The 20,953-nt window shown below is 49.0% G+C and overlaps 1 protein-coding gene across 3 annotated transcripts; it reads left to right on the top strand.

Moving 5' to 3' along the window:
- Positions 1-10,329: 10,329 nt before the first annotated feature.
- On the top strand, positions 10,330-20,924 carry SIGLEC12 (sialic acid binding Ig like lectin 12). Of its 3 annotated transcripts, XM_015441931.4 has the most exons (8): positions 10,330-10,823; positions 12,427-12,705; positions 12,926-12,973; positions 13,871-14,140; positions 15,038-15,134; positions 15,503-15,599; positions 17,381-17,473; positions 20,463-20,924. In XM_015441931.4, exons 1-8 carry the CDS (start codon positions 10,397-10,399, stop codon positions 20,649-20,651), a joined length of 1,500 nt encoding a protein of 499 aa, XP_015297417.3. In that variant the 5' UTR covers positions 10,330-10,396; the 3' UTR covers positions 20,652-20,924. The 3 variants fall into 3 exon arrangements, with proteins under 3 accessions (XP_015297417.3, XP_045235794.2, XP_005590173.3); XM_045379859.3 differs by lacking the exon at positions 12,926-12,973; XM_005590116.5 differs by lacking the exon at positions 17,381-17,473.
- The last annotated feature ends 29 nt before the right edge of the window (positions 20,925-20,953 follow it).

Here is a 20,953-nt window from a genome sequence, read left to right as displayed (position 1 = left end):
TAATTGAATGAAGAAAAAAACATAGAATCATTTTCAATTGATGCAGGAAAAATATTTGACAAAATCCAACACCCTTCCGTGTTAAAACGATTAGCACACAAGGAATAGAAAAGACCTTCCTCAACGTGATAAAAGGCATTTATGAAAAACCCAAAGCTAATGCTCAGGGGTCAGCTCTGAGGTCTGAGGGAGCCACACCCACACCCTCCTCTGTTTACACCTTCCTGTGAGAGGCCCCTTTTCTGAGCTCTGTGGAGGGAGGGGAGGGTGTGATGTTTGCCAAAATGAGCATTTTTTGAGAATGCCCAGATTGGCCCGTGGGGAACCAGAGATCAGAGAAAAGGGGAAGGTAAATATTAGGGTCTGAACTGTGTTCCTCCCTGCAACCAAATTTATCTGTTGAAGTCCAATGTCCAGTACCTAAGAATGTAACTGCATTTGGAGACACATCTTTAAAGAGATACGTTTGTCTCTTGGTATTAGTGGGGAAATCGAACCCCCCTTTGGATATCAAAACCCATGATGTTCAAGTCTCTGATAGAAAATGAAAGAATATTTGAATATAACATAAACACATCTTCTTCTATATTTGATGCAGTTTGAATGTTTGTCCCCATATCTCATGTTGAGGCTGGGTGCAGTGGCTCATGCCTGTAATCCCAGCATTTTGGGAGGCTGAGGCTGGAGGAGCCCTTGAGCTCAGGAGTTTGAGACCAGCCTGGCCAAATGGTAAAACTCTATCTCTACTAAAAATATAAAAATTAGCTGGACGTGGTGGTGTGTGACTGTGAGGGCTGAGGGCCACTGGTCCTCTCTCCCCAGGAGCCATACAAATGGAAAAGGTGGAGCCAGCATCCTCCAGACCCCCAACTCCCAGCCCAGATTCCAGGACCCAGATCCCTGTGTCCAACCCTGATCCACATCCTGCTGTCCTCAGGGAATCCCAGTCGGGGGCCTGGGCATCCTGGCCCAACATTCACAGAACATATTGGGCTGGATGGTCCTGTTTGTGGTCACACCAGCCCCAGGTAAAGTCACCTGACAGGTGAGGCTGACGCTGTGGTCCTGGATGTGGGATGAGGGTGAGCACTGAAGAGAGCACCGAGGTGGGGCCCAGTGGGGACATGGAGGACCCCATCCAGTTGATCGTCGGGGCCCCTGCTCACAGGCCTAGAGCACAGAGCAGGTTAGATTGCTGGGGCAGATGGACTCTAGGGTTGTTGGGATGACGATATTGGGCCTGTGGGTTGGGCCTGTGGGTCAGGGCTGGTGAGCAGAGGGGGGCAAGCAGGATTTGGACAGGGATCCAAGGTGCCACCCCGGGGGAAGCTCAGGCTCTGGTCCAGTTCCTCCCCTGAGCCCATCAACCCAATGCCATCCCAGAATGGAGATCCAGTCCCAGCCCTGCCCTGCTGCCCCCAGCACCTTTGCTTATGGCCTCTCCTGGAGCCCATGCCTTACGCATCACATGCACGGACAGCTGGTTAATTTTGTAACTCCATTTCATATTTCCTCTCTCCACACGAAAGAAGTATGACCCCTCAGGGAGCAGTCATTGGTCTGTGGGTCCCTGGGGAGTTGCAACCGGCCCTGGGTCTCCTTCTGCACTTTTCTATCTGGGTTGTTTGTGGCCACTAGAGCATCCGAGACTGGAAGGGCCACTTCCCCGAACCAGTAGCTGTGAAGTGGGTCAGAGTCAGTCCAGCCGTCTTGGGAGTAGCAGAAGAAGCAGGGAACATGGACACCACCAAAGGTGGAAGGACTGCTTTCCCTTCCTCCTCACTCCCCAGCCCACCTTGCCCACTTGTCCTCTGGGTCTCCAGGGGGCTGCCTGGCCTTAGGTTTGTTGAGGTGGTCCTTTCAGAGCCCCCTCTAGGGAAGAGAATAGGGAGACCTATGTCTGTCCTGGGGCCATGGCTATGCATGCAGAGAGGTTTGAGGGCTCTCCCTCTGGTCCTCAATTTAGACATCTTTGAGGAAACAGAGTGAAAGTCCACAGGGAGCTCCCCTTATCTGGGCTACCAGCAAGAGTGGTGATGGATGCAGGGGAGGGACAGCTGCTGGAGGGACTGGTCTTCTCAGATAAAATGCAGGATGCCTGGTTGAAATGGACTTTCAGATAGAGAATAAATAATATATATTTTTAGTGTAAGTATGTTCCAAATATTGCGTGGGGTATGCTTACACTAAAAAAAAAAAAAAAAAAAGTTTTTATCTGAAATTCAAATTCAACCACATACGTTGCATTGTTTTTGGTTTTATTTTGATAAATCTGGCCACCTTAGGCTGGTGTCAGCCAAACCCCTTCATGCTTCCTGGTGAGCTCACTGACCTTTGGTCACCCAGAAGCACCCTCCCACCCTACTAGGCATTAGTCCACTTCCAAGTCTCCCTTCCTCCACTGTCATTCAACCGGGCAATGCTTGCAACACATTTTGAGATCTGAATGCTTGTACTCAAAGGTAACACTGATGGTGGGAGTTTCAGGCAACATGAAGGGCATGGGGTATGTGGGGTGAGTGGAGTAAACTCTGCAAGATATTGTCCCCTCACTTGGCACTTCCTGAAATGACTCTGTTTTGGTCACAGAGAGACAAGGAGCTGATCCCTCAACCTCCATGCACTGCGAGTACCAACCAGATGCTGAGTTAAAGGGGGTAGATGGAGGTAAATCTTACATGGCATCTGAGCTCCAGGGTCCCCAAGTTGGTAAATGAAGACTCTTAAAAATAGAAAAGCAATAATCTCTTCCCAATAATCCCCCAACATCTTAACTCCTTCCAGCATCAAATGAAAGTCTCATCTGAGACTCCAGGCAAGTTCTTCCCACCTATGAGCCTGTGAAATAGGAAACAAGTTATTTAATTCCAAGATACATTGGTGGTTCAGGCAGTGGGGAAAACATTCCCATTCCAAAAAGGAGAAATTGCCCCAAAGAAAGTGACAACAGGCTCCATGCAAGTCCGAATTCCTGCAGGCAGACATTAAACCTTAGGTCTGAATAATAATCTTTGACTTTGTGTCCCACATCCTGGGCACATTGGTGTGAGGGGTGAGCTTCCAAGGCCATGGGCAGTTCTGCCTGTGGCTTTGACAGATGTAGCTCATGTGGCTGCTCTCATGGGTTGGAGCTGAGTGCCTGTAGCTTTTCCATGTTGAGGTTGCAAGCTGCTAATGACTCTACACTTCCCTACCACTCCCCTAAGACTCTTCCACACACATACACCTCAGCCCCACAGCAAAGGCAGGGGGACATTCACAAAGCAGGATGACTTTAAGTATTGTGTTAGTCCACTTTGCATTGCTGTGAAGGAATATCTGAGACTAAAGTAATTTAGAACGGCTTTGAGGCCTCTTATCTTCCATCTCCTGAATGGGCCTCCTACCTCATCTTTCCTTTTCCCTAATAGTGTTGAGCTACATTCTTTTGGATAAATGCTACGGTCACATAGGCAAAAATTCAAAATGCACAGCAGAGTCTGTCCCCAGAATCACCCAGTGTCCATCTAGGCTGCCCTGAGCCTTGGTTTGCTCACCTGGAGGATCTCAGAGGTGGTTCAGTGCCAGTAGTGAAACTGTCCACACCCTCCTCTAGGGCTGTGTGTGATTCCACTCCATGGATGGACTCTGGTTTTGTAGCATCTCCCAATGGGAGATCATGGCACTAATTTTATCCGATGGCAGAAACACTGCAATGAATAATCATGAATCTACTCCCACAAGGAATATCTAAGAGGATGGGATAGGTTCCAAAAAGCAAAATATAGCAGTGTCATATGTTCTTTCTAATGTTAATAGATACAGTGAAGTTTTTCTCAGTTAAAACTGAGCAAGTTTACAATCCCAACAGTGAGTGGAGAAGTTGCGTATATCCCTGCACTTCAGCCTGTATCAGCATCTGTTGCATTCACCAGTCTCTTTCTGTATCGTTCCTCCTTGTCTCAATCACTGTCTCTCTGACCCTCTGTCTCTTTCTCTACAGCATCTACGACCTTGGGGAATGGCTCAGTCCTTTCAGTCCTGGAGGGCCAGTCCCTGCACCTGGTCTGTGCTTCGACAGCGATCCCCTTGCCAGGTTGAGCTGGACCTGAGGAAGTCTGACCCTGAGCCTCTCACAGCCCTTAAATCCTGGGCTGCTGGAGCTGCCTTGAGTGCAACTGAAAGATGAAGGGGAATTCACGTGCCGAGCTCAGAACCCTTCAGGAGTGATGCTGCAGGCGGTCGGGGGAGCTGGAGCCCCAGCCCTGGTCTTCCTGTCCTTTTGCGTCATCTTCATCATGTGAGCATTGACCCTGCAGAGGGAGGGAGAGCCCTGGGGGAGGGTGGGCTGGGAGCAGAATCCCTGAAGCCAGCGCTGGAGGGACCTGGATGGGTCAAGAGTGTGAAGCAAGGAAAAGAATGAGCACAGGTGCGTGGTGAGAATTTCACAAGTGCCCTTTTTTTGTGAGGCCCCACATCTGTGACAAACCTCGGGCCCTACTGTCCAGGAAAAAAAGAGCCTCTATTTTCAATGTTGGGGTCTCTGGGACTGGTCCATCCCCCTCCCACCTTAGTTACCCCTCCATTCCCCCAATAGGAAATACAGGGCAGAGGTTGGTTTGCCCACTGCACCCCGATCTGACCACAATGAAAGGCTCTCCGGTCTCCTCACTTACATTGAGATCCTTCAGGAAGAAATTGGCAAGGCCAGCAGCGGGTATGGGGGTTAGGGGGATGGAAGATGCAAACTCCGTCAGGGGCTCAACCTCTCAAGTGAGTGAGCACTGGATCACAGCCCTTCTCCCCCTGCTTTCTCACGGGCCAGGCTTGGAGGGGGATTACCTCCTCTCTGTCCTTCCTTTCTTCCCCTACAGCCGAAAAATCATGTCCTGTCCATTTTTCCTCCTAAGAACAGCGTTCATTGCCCTCTCCATCCCATCCTGACCCCTCTCACTGCTGAAGCCTCTGGATCTCTGTCTGGGATCTCCTCACCTCCCTGCCTCTTGCCTCCACTTGCCTGCCTGGAGGGACCATTCCTCAGCCATCACTGTCTGGTTCCTCTTCATGTTGAATAGCTTTTTCCTGAAGCTCCCTTTGGCTCAGCAGAGCACTGTCACTAATCTGGGTTTATTTAAATTTTTGTTCTCCATGGATTTTTATATGAATTTTGATCTTTTTAATATTGTGTTAAAATCTTATTCATCTTCATTACTGAGATTTTTGGCACCTTTTTAATTTTGTGCTCTGGGTGAGGCCCCCCTGGCTTCACCCCAGTCCCAACCCTGCCTTCAGCCACTTCTGCCTCTGCTCCATGCTTCATCCATGCTGGACTCCACTGTCATCACCAACAAGGTTATTTGTGCCTCTGAATCTTTGCATGGGTTGTTCCTCCTCCCCAAATGCTTTTCCCTCCCCAATTCCTCATTCCTGTTCATCCTTCATTCCCTGATATATCACACTCATCATTTATTGACTGTATTGAATTAGACTGGCAGCCTGAGGAAGGTTTTGAACAGCAGAGTAACATCAGTCTTTTCATTCATTAATTCATTCAGGAAAAGTTATGGAATACCTCCCAAGAATGAGGGACCCATCTATGGAAAACATTTAAAAGTCTTGGGCTCAGTCCAGATGTGGTGGCTGATGCCTGTAATCCCAGCATTTTGAGAGGCTGAGAATGGTGGATCACTTGATGTCAGGAGTTCAAGGTCAAACTGACCAACATGGTGAAACCCCATCTCTACTAAAAATACAAAATTAGCCAGGCATGGTGGCATGTGCCTGTAATCCCAGCTACTTGGGAGGCTGAGGCAGGAGAATCACTTGAACCTGGGAAGCAGAGGTTACAGTGAGCCAAAATTGTGCCATTGCACTCCACCCTGGGCAACAAAAGCAAAACTTCATCTCAGAACAAAACAAACAAAAAAGGTGCTGGGCTCAATGAAGTTTAATTCTATACAAAGGGATATAGCCACACAAATCAACCAATCAAAAAACTAATAAAACAACAAACGAATACAATATAAAAGATAGACACATACTTTTGAGAAAATGCAAGGTAGAAGACAGAGGAAATGTTGAGAAGATGGTTCGGGGTTTATTTTTGTTTATTCATCTATCCATCTATCCATCCAACAATCTATGGTGGAAAATAACACATTACATAAAATTTACCATCTTAACCTTTATTACATGATACATTTGTACATTTGTACCACACATTATAACATGATATTTTTCGAGTATTCAGATTCAAACCATATCATTCCCTCTCCCCCAGCTTCTAAATCTCACGTCCTTCTCACACTGCAAAATACAATCATCCCTTCTCAACAGTCTCCCAATGTCTTCACTCATTCCAGCATTAATTCAAAAGTCCAAAGTCCAAAATTTTACCCCAGAAAAGGTTCATCTCTTCCACCTATCAGCCTGTAAAAATCAAACACAAGTTAGTAACTTCCAAGTTACAATGGGGGTATAGGCATTAGGTAAATACTCCTATTCCGAAAGGGAGAAGTTGAACAAAAGAAAGGGGTGACAGGCTCCATGCAAGTCTGAAATCCAGCAGGACAGTCATTACATCTTAAAGATCCAAAACAATCTTCTTTGACTCCATGACCCACACCCGAGCACACCGATGTAAAGAATGGGATCCCAAGGACTTGGGCAGCTCCACCCCTGTGGTGTTCAGCCCCTACAGCTGCTCTCAAGAGCAGGCACTGAGTGCCCATAGCTTTTCAGGTTCCAGGTGCAAGCTGATGGTGGATTTATCATTCTGAAGTCTGGAAGATGGTAGCCCTCTCCTCACAGCTCCACTAGGCAGTATCCCAGTGAGAATTCTGTGGAAGCTCGAATCCCACATTTCCCCTCTTCATTGCCCTAGCAGAGGTTTTCCATGAGGGGTCCCTTACTGCAGCAGGCTTCTGCCTGGATATCGAGGTTTTTCCATACATCCTCTGTAATCTAGGTAGAGGTTCCCAGGCCTCAATTGTTGCATTCTGTGCACCCACAGGCTTAACATCACATAGAAGCCACCAAGGCTTATTATGTCTTGCACCCTCCGAAGCAGCAGCCCAAGCTGTACCTGGGCTTCTTTGAGCCGCAGTTGGATGCAGGAAGCAGTTTCCTGGGGCTGTACATGGCAGCAGAGCCATGGACCTGATCCACAAAACCATTCTGTCCTCCTAGGCCTCCAGACCTGTGATGGGAAGGATTACCATGAAGGTCTCTGAAATGGCTTCAAGGACTTTTCCCCCATTGTCTTAGCTATTAACACTTGGCTCTTTTTTACTTATGCAAATTTCTGCAGGCTGTTTGAATTCCTCCCCTGAAAATGGGCTTTTATTTAATGCCACATGTCCAGGCTGCAAAATTTCCAAACTGTTACATTCTATTCCCTTTTCAATATAAGGGCCAGCTTTTGGTGATTTCTTTCTTTGCTCACACATGAGCATATGCTGTTAGAAGCAGCCAGGCCATGACTTCAATGCTTTGCTCCTTAGACATTTCTTCCACAAGATACTCCAAATCATCACTCTTATGCTCAAAGCTCCACAGATTCCTAGGGGAGGAGCACAGTGCAGCCTTTCTTTGCTAAGGCATAGCAAAAGGGACAATTACTCTGGTTCTAATAAGTTCCTCATTGCCATCTGAGACCTCTTCAGCTTGGCCTTCACTGTCTGTATCACTATCAACATTTCACTCATAACCATTCAACCAGTCTCTAGGAAGTTTCAAACTTTCCTTCATCTTCCTGTCTTTTTCTGAGCCCTCCACACTCTTCCAACTTTTGCCTGTCACCCAGTTCCAAAGTTGCTTTCAAATTTTCAGGTGTCTTTAAAGCAAAGCCCCACTCCTCTGTGCCAATTTTCTGTATTAGTTCATTCTCCTATTGCTATAAAGAAATACCTGCAACTGGGTAACTTATAAAGAAAAGAGGATTAATTGGTTCATGGTTCTACAGGCCATACAGCAAGCATGATATTGGCATCTGCTTGGCTTCTGGGGAGTCCTCAAGAAACTTACAGTCATGGCAATAAACAAAGGGGGAACCAGCTTGTCACATGACCAGACAGGCAGGATAGAACAAATGGGGAGATGATGCACACGGTCAACAACCAGATCTTGTGAGAACTCACCCACTATCACAAGAACTGTAACAAGAAGATGGTGCTAAGCCATTCATGAGAAATCCAGCCCCATGATCCAACCACCTCCCATCATGCCCCACCTTCAATATCAAGGGCTACAATTCCACATGAGATTTGGTTGGGACACAGATCCAAACCATATCAGGCTCTAATCCTATTAGACGAATCCTAATCACCTACCCAAACACCATGCCTTCTAATACCATCACATGGAGGTTCCAGCGTCAACAAACAAATTTTGAGGAGACACATACAGCCGTAGAACTTGTCACTCTAGACCTTCATATCTTCCTCTCCAAATTGTGGAAAAGGGACTAGAGGACCCATCAACTCCTCTGTGTCATGTGTGGTTCATATGTTCTTCCTTTGCACAGATTCTCTGTGGCTTCCTCATGTCCTTCCTTCCCATATTCTGCTTTTCTTTGCCAATTGGGGACCGTGGGAAAGAGATGAGTCATGGTCCAGCCCTTCCTGTCACTGAGATGCTGCAACTGCTCTCATAGGAAGAAAGTGACAGGGGCAAGGATGGGGGCCCAGGAGCAGATTGGTGTGCAGGATGAGATACCAGCTGTGAATGCAGGAATTAGTGGTGTCAGGGAGAGGAGCAGCTATGCATGCCCCAATCCTGCACATTTCCTTTTCAATTATCACAGCAGACTAAATCTACTCTAGGTTATGGGCAATTAGGGGACAACATGGGGTTGAGAAGATCCATGAAGCTAAGTAAAGTAAAACAGATTGTGATTTTCTGTGAAAAAAAAAAAAAAAAGTCTTTAGAAAAACCTATGCAAAGCCGTAGTATTCAAGGCAGTGCACTCAGATGATAAAATACGTAGAAAAGCAAGGAGACCATTAGCATCAAAGTGAGTCTGGGGCTCCTTCAAGAGGGAGTGGGTGTGGCCCATGGGAAGGGGAAACACAGGGCTGAATAAATGAATGCAATTTCTTTCTTCATCTCATGGGAGAGACTTGACAATTACCTTGTGAAGTTGTGTTTCTTGAACAGTGTTCATTTCGTGAAAATCACTGAGTCATTTTTTAGGTGGTACTTTTATTTATTTGTATTACATTTCCCCCAAAAAACGTTTCAGAAAAGCTGACATGGTTCTAAGGAGGGAGCACCTTGCAGGATTTTCTCCACCTTCCTCCCAGCACATACCATACAGTTTCAAGTAATCTTCTGTTGAATTCAGGTCCATTTCTTCTCCCATGAAATCCTGCCCATCACTAAGAGTGGACGCGCCGGGGCTGGTGTGCTCCCTCACGTCTCCTGTAAACATGAACCCTTGGGAGCAGAGCCTGCAGGAACAAAGCCCCGGGAGCTGGCAGACCCCTCGTGCTCTGGAGTAACGAGGACTTGTGAGACAGCAGTGGTGAAGGAATCCATCTGTTGCCCAGAGAATCATGACGGAGAAAGGAACATCTGCTCCTTTAGAAATCTGACCCTTCCTTTCCGACGTTCCTCCCTTCCAGACCCCACTGTACCACAGTCACAGTCTCAGTTTCCCAGGCCTCCTGCAAACTAGCCTCTTGTCTGTGTCCTTGACGTGTATCAACACACGGAATCCTCACCTCCGCAACCCCGTGTCTCTCTGCTCAGTCCTCCTGAGACTGTTTCCCTGACCTAGGAGAGTGCGACCACACCCTGCCTGGTATCCCCACTGAAGCTCCTGCCATGGACGGCTCAGACACCAGGAACGTCAGTGTCTCCCCACTACACAGTAACTCTTTGGGGACAGCGTCTAGCTCTGCTGTGTTGAACTCACTGTACAGAGACGGGGTGCCCCCCTCCACCTCGTGGCTGCTGAGGGAGTGAGGAGAGGCTGCCTGCTTATCCCACCTGCACCTCCATCTCTCATATCCTATAGTCTCACCTCCGACCTACACAGACATCCACAGACTGAGTAAGAGATCTGGTCAGAGGGTACTCATTTTCACCTTGTCAAAAATATCACCTAAAGGGAAGTGCATTGAGAGGGAGGCAGTGGGTGCCGTGGGTCCTGCATGGGGTGGAAATCTGGGTGAATCTTTCACCCTCTCTGGCCTCAGCGTCCCCAGAAGTGGACGGGGTAGTGGACGGTGGATCTCCCAGGGCTGACCCGGCCCTGATAGTGTCTGTGTGTGAAGTTCCTCCTCTGAGGTCACTGTTCTGACCTCACTCCCAACTTCCTGTGGGGCCTCCTCTAAATCTTGAGCTCTCAGTTCATGAGAGAAGAACCCTGAGGAACGGATTTACCTCGGAGATCCTGGCACCTCCAACCCAACACATGCTACTGCTGCTGCTACTGCTGCCACCCCTGCTCTGTGGGAGAGTGGCAGCTAACAAACAGGAGGATTACCAGCTGAAGATGCAGAAGTCCGTGACGGTGCAGGAGGGCCTGTGTGTCTCTGTGCTTTGCTCCTTTTCCTACCCCCAAAATGGCTGGAATGATTCCGATCCAGTTCATGGCTACTGGTTCTGGGCAGGGTCCCATACAGACCGGGATGCTCCAGTGGCCACAAACAACCCAGCTCGGTCAGTGCGGGAGGAGACTCGGGACCGATTCCACCTCCTTGGGGACCCACAGACCAAGAATTGCACCCTGAGCATCAGAGATGCCAGAAGCAGTGATGCAGGGAAGTACTTCTTTCGTGTGGAGACAGGAAAGACAAAATGGAATTATAATTATGTCCCGCTCTCTGTGCATGTGACAGGTAAGGCACGGGCTCCATGAGAGGCCAAAGGCAAATGTGATGGGGACTTTCGGGCATGGCTGGGATGGGACACATGTCCTGGGAGGGAGCCGGGGGTGATAAACTCAGGGGAGGGGCTGGACCAGAGCCTGAGCTTCTCCAGGACCGCACCTCGGATGCCCCTCCTGATCCTGCAAGCCCTCCCCTCACCATCCCTGACCCACAGTCCTGACATCCTCATCCTGCTCTGACACTGGCATTGTGGCATGTGGGGCCATATGACTCCTAGTTTCAGGGCCTGTCCTGGGCATGACAGGGGTTTAGCAGCATCCCAGGCCTCTCCCCACCAGATGCCAGAAGCACCTGCCCCACCCATGCAGTGGGACAATAACAAGTATCTCCACACATTGTCAAACCTCCTGGGGGATTAAGTCCTCCCCAGTTGAGAGCCTTAGGTCTACACAACCCTGTGACTCTCTCAGGCCAGGCCAGGGAGGGACAATTTCCTGGTGCAAACCAAGGGCAGCAGAGGCACCTGAGCCTGGGCAAGGGGACTCAGCTCATGACCTCTCCATCTCTCATACCCTGAGGTCCTCGGAGATCCACATTTAGACACTCAAAAGACAGGGGGGGACCTCCACGATGGTCCAGAGGCCAGGAGGGCAGGGCCCACATGTCTGGTGCAGGCCCTAGTGCTCCAGGGAAGCCCAGAGGTGGGAGGTGGGACACAGTCTCTGCTCCTCCCTGGGTGGGTCTCTAGGGTCTCTGAGCTTTAGGGTTTCCTTCACTCTGTGCAGAAGGAACCAGGTCCTATAGCGTGTGGGTCTGAAGTTTCTCTTCCATGCAGGGCTGAGGTCTCCTGCTCCTTTCCAGCTCCTGATGGATCTCATAGCCCTGCCCCTCCTCTCCCTCCCCCTTCTCTGCTCATACAGGGAGCCCAGGAAGCCTCTGCCTCAGAGATGCTGCTGCCGCTGCTATGGGCAAATGAAGAGAGGGACAGTGGGGACTGGGCTGAGCTGACCCTCCTTTCTCCACAGCGTCCCAGGCCCTACTGTCAAGATACAGGCTGGAGGTGCCAGAGTCGGTGACCGTGCAGGAGGGCCTGTGTGTCTCTGTGCCCTGCAGTGTCCTTTACCCCCATTACAACTGGACTGACTCTAGCCCTGTTTATGGATACTGGTTCAAGAAAGGGGCCCATATACTATGTGATATTCCGGTGGCCACAAACATCCCAAGTGGAAAAGTGCAGGAGGAAACCCAGGGCCGATTCCTCCTCCTTGGGGACCCACAGACCAACAACTGCTCCCTGAGCATCAGAGATGACAGGAAGGGGGATTCAGGGAACTACTACTTCCGGCTGGAGAGAGGAAGCAGGAAATGGAACTATATATATGACAACTATATATTTGTCCGTGTGACACGAAAGTCTCAGGCTCCAGGACCAGCCAGAGTGGAAGGTCTAGGGGCCACAGAGTAGGGCTGAGATGGGATCCCCATCCTGGGAAGGAGTTGGGGGTGAAGCATGTCTGGCTCAGGGGAGAGGTAAGACCAGAGCCTGAGCCTCCTCAGTGCCACACTTCAGACCCCAACACCCTTATTTTGCCTGTCTCCCTTTCATTACCAGCCCTGACTCACATGCCTGCCTTCTCCATCCCGGGGACCCTGGAAGCTGGCCAGCCCAGGAACCTGACCTGCTCTGTGCCCTGGGCCTGTGAGCTGGGGACGGCCCCCACGATCACCTGGATGGGGGCCTCTGTGTTCTCCCTGGACCCCACTATCACCCGCTCCTCGATGCTCAGTCTCATCCCAAAGCCTGAGGACCACGGCACCAGCCTTACCTGTCACGTGACCTTGCCTGGGGCCGGCATGACCACAACCAGGACTGTCCAACTCAACGTATCCTGTGAGTTCTGGGCCAGGACGCCCGGGTCCCTGACTGGGATTCCCTGAGGCCAGTTGGATGTGGGACCCAGACACAAGGATCTGGGTCCTGGAATCTGGGCTGGGAATTGGGGGTCAGGAGGATGCTGGCTCCACCTTCCCCATTTATGGGGTTCCTGGAGAGACACGGCCGGTGTCCCCAGCCCTCAAAGTGATGGGGTCTCTGTGTCTTTCTGTTCCAGACCCTCCTCAGAACTTGACCGTGACTGTCTTCCAAGGAGATGGCACAGGTGGGACAGAGCTCCCTCCCTGGGGCTGGAGGAGCAGAGCCTTCAGCTCAGGGGAGAGCCAGGTCCCTCCTCATCCTGAACTCACCCTGGTGACCTAAGACGCCCTTGTGTGTGAGCCCCGGTGCCCCATCCCCGATCCTCAGCCCCGTGGCCACCTGAGTACCTTCTCGTCACCCCCTCACTCCCCTTGAACTCCACACACCCCTATTTTGGTCTCGTGGCAAGGGCAGAGGGACATTCACACAGCAGCACAAGGCTTTGAGGTCCCTTATCTTCCAGTTCCTGAGTATGCATCCTACCTCGTCCTTTTATTTTCACCAATAGTTCTGAGCTACATTCTTTTGGACACATACTATAGTCACATGGACAAAAATGTATAATGCACAGCAGAGTCTGTCCCCAGAATTGACCAGGGTCTGTCCAGGCTGGTCTGAGCCTTGGTTTGTGCACCTGGAGGATCTCAGAGGTGGTCTGACGTCAGTAGTGAGACTGTTCACACCCTCCTCTAGGGCTGTGTGTGATTCCACTGTCTGAATAGTCTCTGATTTTGTGGCATCTTCTAATGGAAGATCATGGCACTAATTTTATCCTACAGCACGAACACTGCAATGAATAATGTTGTATCTACTCCCACAAGGAATATCTAAGTGTACGGGATAAATTCCTAAAAGCAAAATATAGCAGAGTCATATGCTCTTTCTGATTTTTAAAGATATAGTGAAATTGTTCTAATTAAAGGCGGACAAGTTTACATCCCCAACAGTGAGCGGTGAACGTGCGTATGTCCCTACAGTTCAGCCCGTATCAGTGTCTGTTCCATTCACCAGTCTCTTTCTGTATCCTTCCTCCCTGTCTCGATCACTTTGTGTCTCTGACCCTCTGCCTCTTTCTCTACAGCATCCACAACTTTGAGGAATGGCTCAGCCCTTTCAGTCCTGGAGGGCCAGTGTCTGCACCTCGTCTGTGCTGTCGACAGCAATCCGCCTGCCAGGCTGAGCTGGACCCGAGGGAGCCTGACCCTGTGCCCCTCACAGCCCTTGAATCCTGGAGTGCTGGAGCTGCCTCGAGTGCATGTGAGGGATGAAGGGGAATTCACCTGCCGAGCTCAGAACCCTCTGGGCTCCCAGCACATTTCCCTGAGCCTCTCCCTGCAAAATGAGTACACAGGTGGGTAGGGGAGGGGCTGGAGGAGGAGGACACACCTGCCCCACCCTCAGGGTCCAGCTGGGAGACGTGGAATTTCCCTGCCACCCACAGCATCACTGTCTTCTTCCTGCCGAGCAATGAGTGCAGGGTGGGGAGAGGGGAGGAGTGGATCTTGGAGGCGAGGAGCTGGGGCCTGGACAGATGTGCCTGGGGAGACAAGGGCCTTGCTTTCCAGTGCCTGGACTAGTGTGAGGCAAGTGAGGCACTCATTTAGGGCACACAATTTAAGAACCAAAAATAAAACAACTCAGCAAGCGAGAGAAATAATACTGCTATATGATTATCTTTTTGAAAATTAAAAATTATTACAAAACAGTTCCATGGTGAACACTAATCAAAATTTTATTTTATTTTATTTTATTTATTTATTTATTTTTGAGACGGAGTCTTGCTCTGTCGCCCAGGCTGGAGTGCAGTGGCCGGATCTCAGCTCACTGCAAGCTCCGCCTCCCGGGTTTACGCCATTCTCCTGCCTCAGCCTCCCGAGTAGCTGGGACTACAGGCGCCCGCCACCTCGCCCGGCTAGTTTTTTTGTATTTTTTAGTAGAGATGGGGGTTTCACTGTGTTAGCCAGGATGGTCTCGATCTCCTGACCTCGTGATCCGCCCGTCTCGGCCTCCCAAAGTGCTGGGATTACAGGCTTGAGCCACCGCGCCCAGCCAAAATTTTAAATAAAGGCAGACTGCACCCAGCACTGTCATGCCTCAGTGACCTCAGGAGAAGTCCCCTCCCGTCTTTGTTCTTCGTGTCGGTGAAGCGGGACTGGCATACCCAAGTCTGGGGCCCCACAGGCAGTGGGAGGAGAAGAGGTCCAGTTCTTGGAGGGTAAACACCAAAACAACTCCAATCCATCCTCAGGCAAAATGAGGCCTGTATCAGGAGTGACGTTGGAGGCGGTCGGAGGAGCTGGAGTCACAGTCCTGGTCTTCCTGTCCTTCTTCGTCATCTTTGTTGTGTGAGCATTGACCCTGGGGAGGGAGGAAGAGCCTTGGGGGTGGGCAGGCTAGGAACAGAATCCCTGAAACCAGAGCTGGAAGGACCTGGATGGGTCAAGAGCTTGAAGCAAGAGCCAGAATGAGGTCATGCGTGTACGGTGAGAATTTCACCAGCACCCTTGTTTGTGGGGCTCCACGTCTGTGGCAAACCTCAGACCCCAGGAGAAAAGAGACTCTGTTTTCGACATTGGGGTCTCTGGAATGGGACCACCCCCTCCCACCTCAGTTACCCCTCCAACTCCCCAGTAGGAAATACAGAGCAGGGGTTGGTCTGCGCACTGCACCCCGATCTGACCACACTGAAAGGCTCTCTGGTCTCTTCACTCAGAGTGAGGTCCTGCAGGAAGAAATCAGCAAGGCCAGCAGCGGGCGTGGGGGATACAGGCATGGAGGATGCAAACGCCATCAGGGGCTTGGCCTCTCAGGTGAGTGAGCATTGAACAACAGCCCTTCTCCCCCTGCTTTCTCCCAGGCCAGGCATGGAAGGGGATTACCTCCTCTTTGTCCTTCCTTTCTTCCCCTACAGCTGAAAAATCATGTTCTGTCCATTTTTCCTCGTAAGAACAGCTTTCATGGCCCTCCCCATCCCATTCTGACCCCTCTCACTGCTGAAGCCTCTGGATTTCTGTCTGGGATCTCCTCACCTCCCTGCCTCTCACCTCCCCTTCCCTGCCTGGAGGGACCATTCCTCAGCCATCACTGTCTGGTTCCTCTGCATGTTGAATAACTTTTGCCTCAAGCTCCACTTGGCTCAGCAGAGCACTGTCACTAATCTGGGTTTGTTTAAATTTTTGTTCTCCATGAATTTTTTATTTTTATTTTTATTCTTATTTTTTGAGACGGAGTTTCGATCTTGTTGTCCAGGCTGAAGTGCAATGGTTCAATCTCGGCTCACCACCACCTCTGCCTCCCGGGTTCAAGTAATTCTGCCTCAGCCTCTCGAGTAGCTGGGATTACAGACATGTGCCACCATGCCTGGCTAATTTTGTATTTTTAGTAGAGATGGAGTTTCTCCAGGTTGGTCAGGCTGGTCTCAAACTCCCGACCTCAGATGATCCGCCCACCTCAGCCTCCCAAAGTGCTGGGACTACAGGTGTAAGCCACTGCACCCGGCCTTTCCATGGATTTTTTAATATTAATTTTGATTTTTTAAATATTGTGTTAAAATTGTGTTCATCTTCATTGCTGAGATTTGGGGCACCCTTTTAATTTTGTGCTCTGGGTAAGGGCCTCCCTGGCTTTGCCCCAATCCCAGCCCCGCCTCCAGTCACTCCTGCCTCTGCTCCATGCTCCATCCATGCTGGACTCCAGTGTCATCACCAACAAGGTTATTTGCGCCTCTGCGTCTTCTCATGGGCTGTTCCTCCTCCTCAGATGCTTTTTTTTCTCCCCACTCCCTGATTCCTATTCATCCTTCATGCCCTGATATAAATATTACACTCATCATTTATTGATTGTATCGAATGTGACTGGAAGCCTGTGGAAAGTTTCGAGTAGCAGAGTAACATCCATCCCTTCATTCCTTAATTTATTCAGGAAAACTTAGAGAGCACCTCCTAAGAGAAGAGTACTGTAGGTGCCAGTGACCCATCTGTGGAAAACATTTAAAAGTCTTGGGCTCATTGAAGTTTAATTCTATACAGAGGGATATAGCCAAACCAATCAACCAATCAAAACTAATAAAACAACAAATGAATAAAATATAAAGATAGATACATACTTTAGGGAAAATGCAAGGTAGAAGAAATAGGAAGTGCCAAGGAGATGGCTTGTGGGTTTATTTTTGTTTATTCATCCATCCATCCATCCATCCATCTGTCCACCCATCCATCCATCCGTCCATCCATCCACCCACCCACCCATCTGTTCGTCCGTCCATCCACCCAACGATCCATCTGTCCATCCATCCATCCATCCATCAATCCATCCATCCATCCATCCATCCACCCAACGATCCATCTGTCCATCCATCCATCCATCCATCCATCCAACCATCTGTGGTGGAAAATAACACATAATATACCACCTTAAACTTTATTAAGTTTATGGTTGTGCTAGATCTCTAGAACTCTTTTATCTTGCAAAACTGAAACTCCACATTCGTTGAACCACAACTCTGCCCTCCCCCTCCCATCCTCCTCATCCTCTTGCAGCTGCTGGAAACCACCAATTTTACTTTCTTTTCCTATGAATTTGACTACTCTAGATACCTCAAGTAAGTGAAATCATGCAGTATCTCTCATCTTGTGACTGGACAATTTACTTAACATACACCCTCAAGGTTCACCCACATTGTAAGGTATGACAAGATTTCCTTCTTTTTAAAGGGTAATTAATACTGCGTTGTGTGTCTATTTACCGCATTTTGTTTATCCATGTATCTGTTGATGCACATTTGGGTTGCTTCCACCTCTTGGTTATTGTGAATAATGCTGCCGTGAGCATGGGCGTGCAAATATCTTTTTAATATCCTGCTTTTAATTCTTTTGGGTGTATGTCCATAAGTAGGGTTTCTGGACTCCATGATTATTCTATCTTTTAATATCTTAAGGAGCTGCCATACTGTTTTCCACAGTGGTTACACTATTTTACATTCCCACAAATGTCACACAAGGGTTCCCATTTCTCCACATCCTCACCAAGGCCTGTTACTTTTTGGTTTTTGTTTGTTTTTGACAGTAGCCATCCTAATAGGTGCAAGGTGATATCTCATTATGGCTTTGATTTATATTTTCTAGTAAGTAGTGATGTTTTCATATGCTTCTTTTGATTTGTATATCACCTTTAGAGAAAGTCTATCAGAGTTTAAGCCTGTTTTTAAAATTGCGTTTCTTGTTTCTCTGTTATTGAGTTCTAAGAGTTTTTTTAAATATATATATTCTGGATATTAAACCTTTTTCCGATGTATGGCTTGAAAATATTTTCTACCATTCTGTAGGGTGACTTGTGTTTCTGTTAGTGATGTTTGAGCACAGGAATGAAGGAGGCTCAGATCTGACACTGACTGTGAGACTGAAGAGCCTTCCAGACAAAGGGAAGAGCAGGGTGAGGCCCAGGCACAGGAGAGACCAGTGAGAGGATCCACGAGGATGTCTGTGTGATTAGACGGAGGCAAGCAGGGCGGAGAACAGGAAATGGCTTCGGAGAAGTTGAGCCTGTGTGTGAATCGTGTCGGGCTGCACAGGGCACCGTGAGCATTTGGATAGTTTTGTGCAAAAGACCACGATCACCTTTCATTTTCATGGGATCCCTCTGGCTGCTGTGTGCAGAAGAGACCGTGTGTGGTAGAGGAAGGACAGAGCAGAGAAGATAGAGAGGAGGCTGGTGAACATCCAAGCAGGAAGTGGTGCTGGCTGGAACCAGGATGGCAGCGGTGGTGGACATGGCTGTCTTCTGGGTAAATTCTGAAGTTAGACTTATGGGAATTGCCAATAGGTTGGGTGTACAATGTGAATGACCGAGAGGCAGCAAGAAGGCTTCCAGATTTTGGCCCTGAGCCATGGGTAGAATGGAGGTGTCAGTCATTGAGGCCAAAAAGATTGTGCCAAAAAAAGAGATTGGGTGGGGAAAAGGAGTTCAGATAGAACATGTTGCATTTTGTGTGCCTTTGGACAAGAATGTGTGGGTTTGAAGTATACTATTTGATCAAGGACTATAGTCAGCAGAGGGGAGTGAGCTGGGTGTAAATTTGGAAGTCGTCAGCTTATCGACGGCATGAAGACAACATAGTGTATGAGATCTCAAAGCAAAAGTAAAGAAGAGCTCAGGGCTGCTCTGATATTTAGGGTCAGGGAGATGTGGAGCATCTGGCAAAATGGCTGCCAAGAAGGTGAGATGGACCCAGAAAGCACGATGTCCTGTAGTTAAGTCAAGAAGGGTTTCTGTGTAGGGAAGGTGAGCAGCTGGGTCCTCTGCTGCTGCAAAGTCCAGGAAGGAGAAGACTGCAAGATAGACATTTAGGCTTAGCCAAGTGGTGGTCACGGTGACCTTGATAATAGCAGTGCTCAGATGTGGTCTATGTCTGTGAATTTTAATTTGAGTAATCAAGAGAGAATGGGGGAAGGAATGAAATCACAAATAGTTTCATGGAGCATCTGCTGTGCAGGGGAGTAGCAGGGAAGCTTGGAGATGAAGGAGGAGCCTCCCAGGCAGCCTCTGCCACTCTCCACCATGTGAGTCTGTTATTAGTTTCCTGTGGCTGCTGTGACAAATTGCCACACATTTCCTGGCTTCAAACAGCATACATGGATTAACTTAAAGTTCTGAAGGTCACAAGGCCAAAATGGGTGTCGCTGGACTAAAATCAAGGCATTGGCAGGCAGAGCCAGTTCCTTCTAGAGGATCCAAGGGAGGATGCACTTTCTCACTTTTCCAGCTTCTAGAGGCACCTGCATTCCCTGGCTCAAGACCCTCCCTCTGTCTGCAAGGCAAGCAGCCCAGCATCTTCCAATCTATCTATGCCCTCCTCCTTTCACTACTTGTAAGGACCCCTGTGATTCCATTGGGCCCACCCAGGTAATCCAGGATAATCTCCCCATCTCAATATCCTTAACCTAATTCCATCTGTAAAGCCCCTTTCGCCATGTAAGGTAGCAGATCCACAGGTTTCAGGGGATTAGGGCATGGACATTTTGGAGGAGCTATTAATCTTCCTATAAGAAGGATGTAATTTATTTTACTGACTTGTCTTCCCCATACCACTAAACTGTGAGCTTCTCAAGGGCAGGTGCCACGTCTGAATCAAGGCCCTGTAATTCTCTCTCGCTTGCCCTCTTCCAGCCCATCTTAATTCACATATAGATATTCATTTGTTTGGTAGTCATTTATTGCCACCTCCTTCAGTTAAAGAGTGAGATGCAGGAGGTCAGAGCCCACGCCCACCACGTCCACCATGGTCCATCCAGCACCCGGCTCAGGAACTCACACACAGGAGGCCTCAGCAGGACTTCAGACTTTGGGGGTCAGAAGGAACTGACTGGATTGGGTCCTGGTGTAAGAGGGAGTTTGCACAGGGTACTTAACCATTTCTACCTCAGTTTTCAAATTTATAAAATGGACACAATAATAATATCTTATCATAGAGTTGTTGTCGGAAGTTAATGAGATTAGTAAACACCAAATAAGGTGATAATTGAGTATTAAATATTAGAGAAATGTATTAAAGAGATTTCAACAAAGTGCACATGGGATGGATGAAGGAAGGAACTCCTGAGCCTCCTTCCTGGACGCTCTCTGGTTCATGCTGGCCCCACTGCTCTGCTCTGACTCCCTTCTCTCTCTCCATTCAGGGACTCCTGATTGAATCCCCGGCAGATGAGAGCCACCCATACCATGCTCCCCCCGCCCTGGCTGCCCCATCCCCAGAGGAAGAAGAGATCCACTATGCATTCCTCAGTTTCCACAAAGTGAGGCCTCAGGACCCACAGGAAGAGGAGGCCACCGGCTGTGAGTACTCCGAGATCAAGATGCCCAAGTGAGAAACTGCAGAGACTCGGGCCTGTTTGAGTGTTTACAACCCCTCCAGCAAAGATGCCCCAGGCTGATTCCTGTAGAATTAACAGCCCTCCATGCTGTGCAACAGGACATCAGAGCTTATTCCTCCTGTCTAACTGAAAATGCGTGCCTGATGACCAAACTCTCCCTTTCTCCATCCAATCAGTCCACATTCCCCGCCCCGGTCTCTGGTACCCATCATTCTCTTCTCTAGTTCTCTGAGGTTGACTATTTTAGGTTCCAAATACAGTGAGATCGTAGAGTGTTTGTCTCTCTGTGCCTGACT

The sequence above is a fragment of the Macaca fascicularis genome, chromosome 19, assembly GCF_037993035.2.
Source record: "Macaca fascicularis isolate 582-1 chromosome 19, T2T-MFA8v1.1".
In the NCBI taxonomy this organism is placed as follows: Eukaryota; Metazoa; Chordata; class Mammalia; order Primates; family Cercopithecidae; genus Macaca; species Macaca fascicularis.
Note: the sequence above shows the minus strand (reverse complement) of the source record. Positions and strands in the feature narration are given on the sequence as shown.

Bases quoted from the DNA above. Each gene is read 5' to 3' on its own strand.
- SIGLEC12 (XM_015441931.4), top strand. From the start codon at position 10,397: ATGCTACTGCTGCTGCTACTGCTGCCACCCCTGCTCTGTGGGAGAGTG. The intron at 12,974-13,870 runs GTGGGACAGAGC...CTTTCTCTACAG, and splicing joins CTTCCAAGGAGATGGCACAG to CATCCACAACTTTGAGGAAT. The intron at 15,600-17,380 runs GTGAGTGAGCAT...TGACTACTCTAG, and splicing joins TCAGGGGCTTGGCCTCTCAG to ATACCTCAAGTAAGTGAAAT.